The 13,540-nt window shown below is 46.0% G+C and overlaps 1 protein-coding gene and 1 long non-coding RNA gene across 2 annotated transcripts in view; one reads left to right on the forward strand and one right to left on the reverse strand.

Moving 5' to 3' along the window:
* The window catches only part of LOC144258278 (uncharacterized), a 30,306-nt gene extending 23,076 nt beyond the window's left edge, over nucleotides 1-7,230 (forward strand). Inside the window, exons 8-9 of the mRNA XM_077806725.1 lie at nucleotides 1,296-1,409; nucleotides 1,773-7,230. Of these exons, the coding sequence (XP_077662851.1) occupies nucleotides 1,296-1,409; nucleotides 1,773-2,800 (1,142 nt within the window). The 3' untranslated portion in view covers nucleotides 2,801-7,230. The remainder of the gene's footprint in view (nucleotides 1-1,295; nucleotides 1,410-1,772) is intronic.
* A 5,412-nt stretch (nucleotides 7,231-12,642) lies between these two features.
* The window catches only part of LOC144258335 (uncharacterized), a 33,192-nt gene continuing 32,294 nt past the window's right edge, over nucleotides 12,643-13,540 (reverse strand). Inside the window, exon 4 of the long non-coding RNA XR_013344671.1 lies at nucleotides 12,643-12,914. This is a non-coding gene — a long non-coding RNA (uncharacterized LOC144258335). The remainder of the gene's footprint in view (nucleotides 12,915-13,540) is intronic.

Below are 13,540 nucleotides of genomic sequence, written 5' to 3' on the forward strand. Positions count from 1 at the left end.
CATGGGATGGATATTTATCCATCCCATCATACAGATCATAGAATCATAGAATATCAGGGTTGGAAGGTACCTCAGGAGGTCATCTAGTCCAACCCCCTGCTCAAAGCAGGACCAATTCCCAATTAAATCAACCCAGCCAGGGTTTTGTCAAGCCTGACCTTAAAAACTTCTAAGGAAGGAGATTCTACCACCTCCCTAGGTAATGCATTCCAGTGTTTCACCACCCTCCTAGTGAAGAAGTTTTTCCTAATATCCAACCTAAACTTCCCCCACTGCAACTTGAGACCATTACTCCTTGTCCTGTCCTCTTCTACCACTGAGAATAGTCTAGAACCATCCTCTCTGGAACCACCTCTCAGGTAGTTGAAAGCAGCTATCAAATCCCCTCTCATTCTTCTCTTCTGCAGACTAAACAATCCCAGTTCCCTCAGCCTCTCCTCATAAGTCATGTGTTCCAGACCCCTAATCATCCAGACCCCTAATCATGAATATTTTTTATATTCTCCTTTTCCAGAGGAACTAGAGTCTGTTGCTCCTGAATTATAGCATCTAATTCCCCAGCCTTCTCCAGACCCTGAGGGATTTCCAGACTCCCTCCCATTTTGTCTGACTTGCTAGAGTCCTTTGCTAGAGCCCCCCAGCCCAGCCCGCCCCTTCTGCCTGAGATCCTTCCCCTTTCCTCTGCCGAATCCCAGAGGCGCCCACGTGCACTGGCTCCAGCTCCCCGGAGTCTCTGCCTGCAGCCTGGGCCCCGCCTTGCCCTAGCCCAGGGCCCGGGCCACAGGGGAAGAGCCCCAGAGGAGGAGGCCTGGGGGCAAACTGTGGGTTCAGCCTCCCCTGGCCTGTGATACCTGCCGCCCATGCCTCATTCCTCAAGACGTGCTTTCCTGACATCTAATGTTCCTGAGATACCGTGCTCACTCCCTCCTATTGCTTAGTCTGCTGACTCCCACCAACCCATGCTCACTGTTCCCAGCTTCCCTGCAACTCTATTTCTCTTTCTCAGAAAGAAGCAGGAGGTTTCCTTGCCTGCTGCCATCTTCCCCTTCTAGGCTGTGGAGTTACAGTCTCTGTGTTCTAGGCCCCCCTTTGAGGACGATTGTCGGGTGGTGTGTTTTCCCAGCAGAGATGGAGTTAGTTAAATCCCTCTTTCAGCAGAGCCTCCGACACGTTTGAGCCTCTGGGGAGCTGGCCCCAGCATATTGCAACTTCCGAATGGGCTGGGGTTAAAATAAACAAATTTTTGTGTGTGACAAATCTCCCACGAACCTACTGGATTTCTTTTCCCTCTGCAGAGTTCCCAGTTTTCAAACCTGATGCGATCTCCCATCTGAAACAAGAGGATGAACCGGGGGTCCCAGAGATCTCTGATTCAGAGGAGACAGAGAGCCTCAGGGGTGCATACACAGGTGAGGAATCATGAAATCAATTCGAAACCTGTCCGTGTCTGAAGGACACAGCTGGGATTCCCGACAGAGACCTTGTGAGTTCTCCAAGTTCAGGATTGTCCCCAGCAGGTTTGTATCCTCAGGGCAGATGTCGCTCATGACTTCCTACCCATCCTGAGTGACACCTGGCAGTAGCTCCCTCCTTGGCCTCCCTTCCCCCTGAGTGTTTCAATGGGATTTACAGGAAGGATTGATCCCCTCCTGTCCCGTGGGAAAGACTTTGGGGAAATTCAGTTCCTGATTAATTTCCATCTCTCCAGCACTTGTTTTGGTTTGCTCTCCCCTTTTCCATCCCTGTTTCTGAGGCGTCTCTCTCTGTCGCAGCAGGTGCTGGGCTGGTGAGTGAGGACGAGGAGAAGAAACCTCCTCAGGAAGATGCTGAGCAAGTGGAACCACACAGGGCGTTGCTGCCAGTGGTACCTCAGGAGGATGCGTCCCGGAGTCATGGGCAGAGAGAAGGTCGTGAGAATCAGCACAGGCCAGAGAGGAGGCAGGGAAACAAGCCAAGGGAAAAAACAAAGAGCTCCATTCATTTTTGGAGACCTCACAAGTACCTTGAGGAAACCACAGCCCAGCACAAAATCCACACAAGAGGGAGAAATAACCCATGCAGTGAGTGCGGGAAAAGCTTCAGGAGACGCTCTGACCTTATTAAACATCAGAGAATCCACACAGGGGAGAGACCTTATGAGTGCTGGGAGTGTGGGAAAAACTTCACTCGCAGCTCAAACCTCAGTGCACATCAGAGGATCCACACAGGAGAGAGGCCCTATGAATGCAGCAAGTGCGGGAAAAGCTTCATTTGGCACTCAAGCCTTATTACACATGAGAGAATACACACAGGGGAGAGACCTTATGGGTGCTGCGAGTGCGGGAAAAAATTCATTGAGAGCTCAAAGCTTAGGAAACATCAGCGAATCCACATGGGAGACAGCCCTTATGAATGCTGTGAGTGTGGGAAAAACTTCACTCAGAGCTCAGATCTCATTGCACATCAGAGGATCCACACAGGAGAGAGACTCTATGAGTGCTGGGAGTGCGGGAAAAACTTCACTCGCAGCTCAAACCTCAGTGCACATCAGAGGATCCACACAGGAGAGAGACCCTATAAATGCAGCAAGTGCGGGAAAAGCTTCATTTGGCGCTCAAGCCTTATTACACATGAGAGAATACACACAGGGGAGAGACCTTATGGGTGCTGCGAGTGCGGGAAAAAATTCATTGAGAGCTCAAAGCTTAGGAAACATCAGCAAATCCACATGGGAGACAGCCCTTATGAATGCTGTGAGTGTGGGAAAAACTTCACTCAGAGCTCAGACCTCATTGCACATCAGAGGATCCACACAGGATAGAGACCCTATGAGTGCTTTGAGTGCGGGAAAAGCTTTGCTCGGAGCTCAGACCTTATGAGACATCAGAGGATTCATGTAGGAGCCAGACCTTATGAGTGCTGTGAGTGTGGGAAAAACTTTTGCTCGCAGCTCAGACCTTATTAGACATCAGAGGGTCCACACAGCCTAGAGACACTACAGATGCTCTGAGTGTGGGAAAGCTTGTCTCAGAACTCAGCCCTTACTTATCATCAGAGAATTTGCAAGGGAAATAAACACCACAAGAACTTTATCAAGGGCCGACAACAGGTTTTTTTTCCTTTTTACTAGTTTTTGCTAATTTCCTCTTAAAAGCTCTTTGAACTATTTGCTTCACATGGTCTCTTGGGTCCCCTAGGTGGGTTGCCCGTTTTTCTCTTTTGTAGCTCACCATTCTTTGGGATTAATCCTCTGCTCCATTCTATCAACAACTTTATTCTGCATGTTGTGGGAGCATCTGTCCCTCCTATCAGGAATGTCATTAGCTCCAGGGGACAGGGGTGACCTAAACTAGCTCCATCGAGATAAAATTACCTGGCCCTTATCTCCACTCAGATTTCCCATGGCCTTAGCTAGCTTGATGTAAAACCACAACTATTCCTGCAGAAGAGACATAGCGTGTGTATAGTAGCTGGGGGGGGGTCTAGCAGGTTTACTCAGAATCTCACCAGTGCTCCATCATTTCCTTGTCTAAACAACCCTGGAGCGTGTCATTTGCTCCCACTGCAACGTGATTGTTAAAGTCACCAAGTTCCCCTTTGGGCACTGATTCCCTCATTCCCATTTGTTCTCACATTGCCATGGGTTGTGTTGAACATCACTTATTTTTTGTACCATTTTCTCACTTAAAATGTATTTGATTATTGCAAATTCTGTGACACTCAAAGACAATCGGTTGTGTCGGAGGGATTCCCTCCTTTCCCATTATCCCAGCAGTGTTTCCTTCTGTCTCAGCTGTGTAGAGTTTATCTTCTTCACATTCTTTCCCTCCACCTCCCATAGTTTCCCAAGACACAGTGTTCTGAGCTCTCTGTGCTTAGGAATCGTGGTTCAATTTCTTTGATCCTAAATCACTAGGTTTGGAGATAAAAGAGTCACAGTCCCAGAAGGAGATTTTTTAATGAATCTAAAACCATGTGATCATTCTTTGTTTAAACCCCATTTTTGATCTATAGGCAAAGACACTTCTTGTCTTTTCCCTTCTGAGTTGGGATTGTTTTTGGATGGGAAGGCTGGCTGTTTTTTCACATTATGATGATGCTAAAACTTTCCTAAATCACATGACTCAGTAACTGTGAGACAGCATGGAGTGAAGCAGGTTTCAAAGGATGAGAAGAGAAGATGATGGAAGAATCTGTTGTCCTGATTCTGAGTCATCAGGTGTATCCTGCTCTGGAATTTAACATTCTGTGAAACAAAAAAGGTTCTTACCCCTCGGTGAGAGGTGGGTTTTTCTCTCTCTCTCCTGAAGGCCATTTCGTTACATAAATGGACATTAGTTTTGTTTGACAGAATGTAACATATTTCCTGGGGAATTTGAACCAAATGGTAAAATAGATTCCATTTTTTTTCTTTTTCTTTTGCTATTTTCCCACCCTGCCATGATGATCCGGAGAAAGTCCAAGTGCAGTTCAGTCAACAGGAGAAAATATGCCAAGTTATTGGACATGCTAACAAAGCCATAGTTTGTTTAAATCTCTGCTCTGAAATCGTGGTCTACAGCAGACCCCAAACTGTGCAACTAACTGAAGCAAGTTCAGATGATCACAGTGGTGTTCAATTGTTCAGGTCAATATTGTCTCAGACGATCCAAGGAGAGAATTCCAAAGTAAGAGGCATGGAAGGGTGCAAAATCCCCTTGTATTTGGTTCTCAAACTGGTTGTATCCCAGGCCCTACAGGAGGTTACTCCTGAAGATCTCGCCTGGCTAACCTTGTGAATTAGGAAATGTTGTCCCGAACTACGCAGATCTGGAGGAAAGAGAAGTGGTGCTTTGCTGAACTCGCCCTTCCTAGTTGCTGCAATTGTGTATAAAATGAAATCAGTGTTGAATGTGAGATAGTTGCAGAAAAATAACTATTTTCTAATAGAAACCCCATCTCTGGTAACTCAGTGAGACTTGGATCCAGGGCTCTAATCTGATTCCTAACTTGGATCTGTGACACCATTTGAAAGAAATAAACCGGGCATGTTTGAGAGGCCATTCTTCACTAAAAGTACTCAGACAGATTTTGGGTGGTCTGGTAAAGGATTCTGCAATGGAGAAATGTAAATTTACCCTGTCCAAGGCAAAGGATTTGCAAAAACTCAGGTAGAACTAACAGGCACGCACTTGTTCATTTTCACCCCAGAGAAGAAGCTGTGGTACACTATGACCCAGGTCAAACTGTTTTTGGAACACCACTGCCTAATACAGTGGCACTGATTACATCCCCAAAGGACGCCAGGTTTAGACTGGGAACAATTGTCCTCTACCATTGAGATCCAAAGTTCCATGAGGCAAAGTGAGAAATGGTTGATGCCTTCAGAGGACGTTCCTTCCCCATGGATCCCAGTCTGGCTGCCTGGTTGGACAACAAGGATGTTAATGCTGTGGAAGGAATGGTAACCAATGAAGGAATGAATGGATCAGGCCCAGAGTTCAGACTGCAGCATTCACAAATCTTGTGTCCTGATTCTATGCATTTGTCTCTTAGTTTTGTTCTTGTGTCTTATGCATTTGGACCCTTTCTCCTCCACCTCCTGCTACTTCGGAAGATTACAAAGTGTAAAAAAAAGCACAGGTTGTTTTTTATCATGATGCAAACCTGCCCTCCTAGGAGAAGCTTTCTACCAACACTTATGGCAGAAGACCCAGAGATAACTGAACTGTCGGAAGTGGAATGCACCTATATGAGGGGTAAACCGTAATGGCTCACTTGGTCTCAACTGGGATATCAAAGGAAACTAACACATATCATAGAATCATAGAAGGTTAGGGTTGGAAGAGACCTCAGGAGATCATCGAGTCCAACCCCCTGCTCAATGCAGGACCAACCCCAACTAAATCATCCCAGTCAGGGCTTTGTCAAGCCGGACCTTAAAAACCTCTAAGGATGGAGATTCCACCACCTCCCTAGGTAACCCATTCCAGTTCTTCACCACCCTCCTAGTGAAATCGTGTTTCCTAATATCCAACCTAGACCTCCCCCACTGCAACTTGAAGCTATTGTTCCTTGTTCTGTCATCTGCCACCACTGAGAACAGCCGAGCTCCATCCTCTTTGGAACCCCCCTTCAGGTAGTTGAAGGCAGCTATTAAATCCCCGCTCATTCTTCATTTCTGCAGACTAAATAAGCCCAGTTCCCTCAGCCTCTCTTCGTAAGTCATGTGCCCCAGACCCCTAATCATTTTTGTTGCCCTCCGCTGGACTCTCTCCAATTTGTCCATATCCTTTCTGTAGTGGGGGGCCCAAAACTGGACACAGTACTCCAGATGTGCCCTCACCAGTGCCGAATAGAGGGGAATAACACTTGCCTCGAACTGCTGGCAATGTTCTTACTAATGCAGCCCAATGTGCCATTAGCCTTCTTGGCAACAAGGGCACACTGCTGACTCATATCCAGTTTCTCATCTGCTGTAATCCCCAGGTCCTTTTCTGCAGAACTGCCACTTAGCTAGTTGGTCCCTAGTTTGTAGCAGTGCATGGGATTCTTCCATCCTAAGTGCACTTGTTCTTGTTGAACTTCAGTAGATTTCTTTTGGCCCAATCCTCCAACAAGTCTAGGTCACTCTGGACCCTATCTCTCCCCTCTAGCATATCTACCTCTCCCCCCAGCTTAGTGTCATCCATGAACTTGTTGAGGGTGCAATCCATCAGATCATTAATGAAGATATTGAACAAAACTGGCCCCAGGACCGACCTCTGGGGCACTTTGCTTGATACCATCTGCCAACTAGACATCGAGCCATTGATCACTACCCGTTGAGCCTGACGATCTAGCCAGCTTTCTATCCACCTTATAGTCCATTCATCCAATCCATACTTTTTTAATTTGCTGGCAAGAATACTGTGGGAGACCACATCAAAAGCTTTGCTAAAGTCAAAGTATACCATGTCCACCACATTCCCCATATCCATAGAGCTACTTATCTCATCATATAAGATTTTGCAATCTTTAGGTGTGTCATTGGTACCAATGAAAAAGAAATTAAAAATGAATTTACTGGTTAAAGAGTAAGATGCTAATGATGTGATAACCTGAATTATATTGGAAAACTGAAGTATATGTTGTTGTTTTTTCCTTTTTGTTACTAATATAGGCAATGGTGGTTAATGCTGGAAAGTTTACTTGGGATAATTCATCCCCCTTGGACAGAGGAGTTCTGACATCAAACCTTACTCCAAAGCTTGGGGTGGGAGAAGTAATGGATCTGAGAGTACAAACTCCATAGAGAATTTAATTATTTGTATTTCAAATGGAATTCATTTGGATAAGTGCTAAAGTAAATGTCTGTAAAGAGGAAAACAATGTGTGTGACCGTTTCCCTCGTTAGATTTTAAGGATCATGGAGTTCCCACCTTCTCTTGTTTGCAAAGGAAAGACATGAGTTGTGTCATGAGATACACATACTGTGATAAACTCAGGACAGACAGCTGCAATGGGTGTGTGTGTAGAAAACAGTCCCAGAAGGGTAAAAGGCCCTCCTCCCTATCAACTGAGGAGAGGTAACTACAAGTCAATCAGGTTCAGCTGAGAAGGGGTTACCAGAGAATCAATTAGGATCAGCTGAGAGGCAGTTACCTGAGGTCAATTAGGGTCAGCTGATTCCAACTAAGGGCTGCCTGAGACCTTTTTAAAATCTCCCCTTTTGGGAGAAGAAGGAAGGATGAGAGAGAGAAGGAGTCAAGCTGCTAGTAGGCTAGGAGCAACAAGACAGCAGGGGAGGCTGCATTCCCTCCCATAAGGGAAGAAAACCAAGCCCAAAAGACAGGCTGGGAGAAGGAGTGGACTACTCCTGTGCATCTTAGAAGGGCTGTTTTACCCCAGCCTGTCTCATCAAGGCTAAAAACAGCTGAGGCTGGTGAGACCGAGGTGGTACCTTGCCACAATACTTATTAATAAGAATTGTGATGGATGCACAACACACAGTGAGTATTTTATCTTTTAAAAATTCCTGCAACCCATTTTATTTTTGGTGCTGAGATTCCTTTTCCTTTTGAGGAGGGTAGTTCTTAGAGGAAGGTTTCAGAGTAGCAGCCGTGTTAGTCTGTATCCACAAAAAGAACAGGAGGACTTGTGGCACCTTAGAGACTAACAAATTTATTTGAGCATAAGCTTTCGTGAGCGACAGCTCACTTCATCGGATGCATACTGTGGAAAGTACAGAAGATCTTTTTATACACACAGAGCATGAAAAAATGGGTGTTTACCACTACAAAAGGTTTTCTCTCCCCCCACCCACTCTCCTGCTGGTAATAGCTTATCTCAAGTGATCACTCTCCTTACAATGTATATGATAATCAAGGTGGGCCATTTCCAGCACAAATCCAGGGTTTAACAAGAACGTCGGGGGGGGGGTGTCGGAAAAAACAAGGGGAAATAGGTTACCTTGCATAATGACTTAGCCACTCCCAGTCTCTGTTCAAGCCTAAGTTAATTGTATCCAATTTGCAAATGAATTCCAATTCAACAGTCTCTCGCTGGAGTCTGGTTTTGAAGTTTTTTTGTTGTAATATTGCAACTTTCATGTCTGTAATCACATGACCAGAGAGATTGAAGTGTTCTCCGACTGGTTTATGAATGTTATAATTCTTGACATCTGATTTGTGTCCATTTATTCATTTACATAGAGACTGTCCAGTTTGAACAATGTACATGGCAGAGGGGCATTGCTGGCACATGATGGCATATATCACATTGGTGGATGTGCAGGTGAACGAGCCTCTGATAGTGTGGCTGATGTTATTAGGCCCTGTGATGGTGTCCCCTGAATAGATAATGTGGGCACAGTTGGCAACGGGCTTTGTTGCAAGGATAGATTCCTGGGTTAGTGGTTCTGTTGTGTGGTATGTGGTTGCTGGTGAGTATTTGCTTCAGGTTGGGGGGCTGTCTGTAGGCAAGGACTGGCCTGTCTCCCAAGATTTGTGAGAGTGTTGGGTCATCCTTCAGGATAGGCTGTAGATCCTTAATAATGCGTTGGAGGGGTTTAGTTGGGGGCTGAAGGTGATGGCTAGTGGCGTTCTGTTATTTTCTTTGTTGGGCCTGTCCTGTAGTAGGTGACTTCTGGGAACTCTTCTGGCTCTATCAATCTGTTTCTTCACTTCCGCAGGTGGGTATTGTAGTTGTAAGAATGCTTGATAGAGATCTTGTAGGTGTTTGTCTCTGTCTGAGGGGTTAGAGCAAATGCAGTTGTATCGCAGAGCTTGGCTGTAGACGATGGATCGTGTGGTGTGGTCAGGGTGAAAGCTGGAGGCATGTAGGTAGGAATAGCAGTCAGTAGGTTTCCGGTATAGGGTGGTGTTTATGTGACCATCGCTTATTAGCACTGTAGTGTCCAGGAAGTGGATCTCTTGTGTGGACTGGACCAGGCTGAGGTTGATGATGGGATGGAAATTGTTGAAATCATGGTGGAATTCCTCAAAGGCTTCTTTTCCATGGGTCCAGATGATGATGTCATCAATGTAGCGCAAGTAGAGTAGGGGCGTTAGAACAATGCTTCCTCAGCTCTCGTCCCCTAACGCCCCTACTCTACTTACACTAAATTTGTTAGTCTCTAAGGTGCCACAAGTCCTCCTTTTCTTTTTGCGGATACAGACTAACACGGCTGCTACACTGAAACCTGATTTAAATTTAGAGATCCTCCCTCCATTTCTGCTTTATGCCTCATTCCTATACAGATGTGAACACAAAGAAACCTTTGGGGACTACTTGCAGCTACTTCTTTGAAGATTTTTTAATTCAATAATTGCTGAGTCCTACCCACATTAAGAACAGTGGATTTTATGCCCAGGAGCTTGGCTAAAGGCAAAATAATGGGCTAAGGTTTGTTACCCCCATGGCCAGTGCTGGAATTCACTATATTATCCCAGCACAAAGGCCGGACTATTGCACAAAAGTTCCTTTCATCTAGTTTTTCTTTTAGTGCCCTCTGCGGCTATGTTATTGTTTGTTCATTCAAGCCACAATCAGAGATGGGTGTTACCCTGACACACAGGGAACATAAAGATGTCCACAAGCATGCAGAGTTTCAGAAATATACTAAAGCCCAGGTTTTTTACTTCTCGCTGTTGAATCAGATTGCAATGTGCGACTAAACAGGGAAATCCTCAACAGGGAAATCCTCAACCTGGTGCTAGAGTAAGATTCCAGTCTGCAGTGAATAAGGCGCTGAGAGGAAGATCCTGGGGCAAGTGTCAGGGACGCACACCATCCTTTGCTGGTTATAAAATAACAGCAGCCCCAGCTCCAAGGGCAATAGCTCACTGGCTGAACTTCAAGCAGGGGCCCTTTCTGTGCATCACTCATCCTGGTGTGACTCAATAACAGTCACTGTGGGCCAAATCCTCCACTAAACAACAATAAAAAAACACCCTCCCCACAAAACCTCCAGAACTCTGCCAGAGCTGGGGGATCTGTGCCAAGAGAACAGAACTAGGAACCAAGGCAAGACAAGGTACCAGGGCCAGCTGGCACCTGCGGCCAGGTTCGGGGAGGGGACAAGAAGAGGCTGCAGATGCACAAGAGAGTTTCCACGAGGTTGAACACTGCCAGAGACAGGTTTTTCCGCTCGTGGCTCCCTGCAGAGAAAATGCGTTCCCCTGTAAAAGCAGCCCCTTGGGGAATGGATAAACCAGCCACATGGTGGCGCCATCCCTTCAGGGCTGCAGCAGCAGGCACAGCCCTGCACAAGGGCTCAGGGCATCTACACTGCAATTGAAAACCCCAGGGCTGGGGTGGAAGATAGCAGGGAATCCTTGAACTGAGGCATCCTGGGCATAACTTGGGGGATCTGTGCTTTGCTCCACACTGGGGATATTTGCACACAGCTGATTAGGAATCTGCCCACAGGTGAAATGATGGGGAAGTTGGGAACTGCTCTGCCCACTTACTACTTCTGCCCCTTTCAGTCTCTCTCTCCCTCTCAGGCTGGGAGACTTTGGTCACTTTCCTCTTCCCAGCCAGCGGTGATCCCTCTCCCCGAGCTAGATCGGCTTCTGAAAGGGCTAGCCAGGTGCCAGAGCGTGTGTGTGAGTGTTTCAGTAAATACAGCGGCTCTGGCGAGTCACAGACACATGGGTGGTGAGCAGAGAGGGGGGCTGGCTGCGGCCGGAGAAAGCCCTGCCTTGCCCCAGTGATCGCTGCCGCAGCGCGGGTTAGTGTTTGCAGGACACACACAGGAAGGGGCTGGAGCAGCTGGGAGCAGGGAGGAGCGAGGAGGAACTGGGGAGAACAAAGAACCGAGACCAGGTATTGTTACAAGCTGCTGCTCTGCCTCCGTTGTGACCTGGAAGCCCAGCAGGAGCAGCTGTTGATTCCCCAGCTGGGGAGAGACCAGCATTCAAGCTTCTTGTGTCTCCAGCTGAAGTGGGGGGAAGTTTCTCCAGCTGGAGCCAGCCCATAGGGCAACCCTGGGCTCTGCAGACACCAAGCCTGAGCCGGAGACTCCAGGTAATTGAGAGAGACCCTTGGGTGGGGGTGGGAGAACTGGGCACGGGCAGGAAAGTGACTCTGAGCACAGAGGGATCCTGAGATCTTGTGGCTTTTGCACATCGGCTCCCTTGGTGCTAATGAACTTGCGGGAAGGGGTAGGACGGGGGTGGGGTGGGCCTTAGCTGCAAAGGAAACTCCCACCCTCAGGCTGCCTCCAAGCTCCGGCCAGGATCTGCCCCAGAGAGGCAAAATGTGGGGAAAGAAATCGGGCCCCAGTGGGGGGTTCCCCCTTGTGTGTCTGGAAGTGTCAGGGAGGGGAAAGACAGTGTGACACTCTGGAGATTGAACGACCTCTGTGCAGGCAGAGCATCCCTGGAGGGGGAAGAACAGGACCCTCTCCTCTCAAACATCCATAAAAGTCTCTCCAGTTCTTCCTCCTTTACTCCCCAATTATTAACCAATCCCAGCTGCTGCCGCCTCCACCCACAACTGCCCCAAGCAAGTCCCTCCCCAGCTATTACTTGCCAATTACCTGTCCATCCCCTGCTGGCTCCTTCCCAGCTTAAAGCAGCTTTAAAAACGTTTCCCTGCTCAATGGTGGGAGGTGGTCAGGTGGTGGTGGTTTATTAATTATTTCGATATGGTCCCTTCAAACCTTACCAGTTTTCCCCTCTAGCTAATTACTAAAGCTATAGAATCCCCCAGATCTTGGTGTTTTCCCTCTCATACAATCAAATATTTAAGTTTTGACCCCTTTTCTCACCAATTCCCAAAGATTGATATAAAATACTAGGGCTGTCAAATAATTCAAAAAAATTAATCGTGATTAATTGCACAATTTGAAAAATAACAATCACCATTTTAACTGTGCTGTTAACAATAACAGAATACCCTTTTTAAATATTTTTGGCTATTTTCTATATTTTCAAAAATATTAGTTTCAATTACTACACAAAATACAAAGTGTACAGTGCTTACTTTATGTTATTGTTTTGTTACCTGAATTTTATGGGTTAGTTCTTATGGCTTGCCACTGATCGCATCCAACTGGAAGATTTATAGGTTCTTGTACAAGTCAGACTACAGGGTCCAAGAACTCAGAGCTCTATATTGGGAGAGGACTCTCAGGGTGCTTGGCAAAAACACTTACACTGAGGACAATACCAAATTGATAAAAACTTTATTGAGATTAACGAAAGAATAATAAATGCTATGAAACTTATGACTGCAAAACAGTAAAACAATTCCAAAACTTCTGGTGGTAATATTCCTATTATAAGTACCTTAACACAGTCTCAGCCTTCCTTGAGGACCCAGTAATAGGAGATGAGGGACCAGCCTTACTCCTGGCATGTCCGATAACACAATGGTGCTGGCTTCCCCAATAGTTAGGAATGTTGAGTAGTTATAGTATACTACACAAGCTGAGCATGATGGACGATTGTTCTCCTATATTCTATAGACTAAGAAAAGAAAGAGCTAAAGACTAAAAAGCACTCAAAACTCTTCCTTACAAGGTATTTTATAGGATCCTGACGCTATGTCATGCAGGCATAAGCTACTTATTTGGAATCTTATTTCCATACCCTAAGAAATTTATCAGTACTTTTATCCTTTCGGTTAGTGGATTATGACATTTACTCTCTATATATTAATAAGGATTATCTCACTCCCAAAACTGCCAACCTAGGCTCTCTTGGTGACTTCCAGGTTGAGGTATAACCTGCGGTTACCAACCAGTTGTAGATGCTGGATAAACCTGTTCAGTGTTGTGTATAGTTCCTCCCTTTGGTTCCCCAAACTTTAGGGACCATTCCTATCTGTGCCAAAGGTTACCAGCCTTTATGCTGATTTACTCTTAACTGATTATACTTTTAGCTGTTTAGCAGATCTTACTGGATACAGGCCAGTGGGCTTCTTGCATTTCAGCAAAACTTATTCCATGCATAATTATTAGGAAACACATATCATATGCCTCAACACATCCTAAATTCATAGGAATTAATACTGACAACATAAGAATAAAATGGATTAATTCAGAAAGAGAAACATATTATTCGATATAGGTGGCTGGATTAGTAGGACATAA

The sequence above is a fragment of the Eretmochelys imbricata genome, chromosome 28, assembly GCF_965152235.1.
Source record: "Eretmochelys imbricata isolate rEreImb1 chromosome 28, rEreImb1.hap1, whole genome shotgun sequence".
In the NCBI taxonomy this organism is placed as follows: domain Eukaryota; kingdom Metazoa; phylum Chordata; order Testudines; family Cheloniidae; genus Eretmochelys; species Eretmochelys imbricata.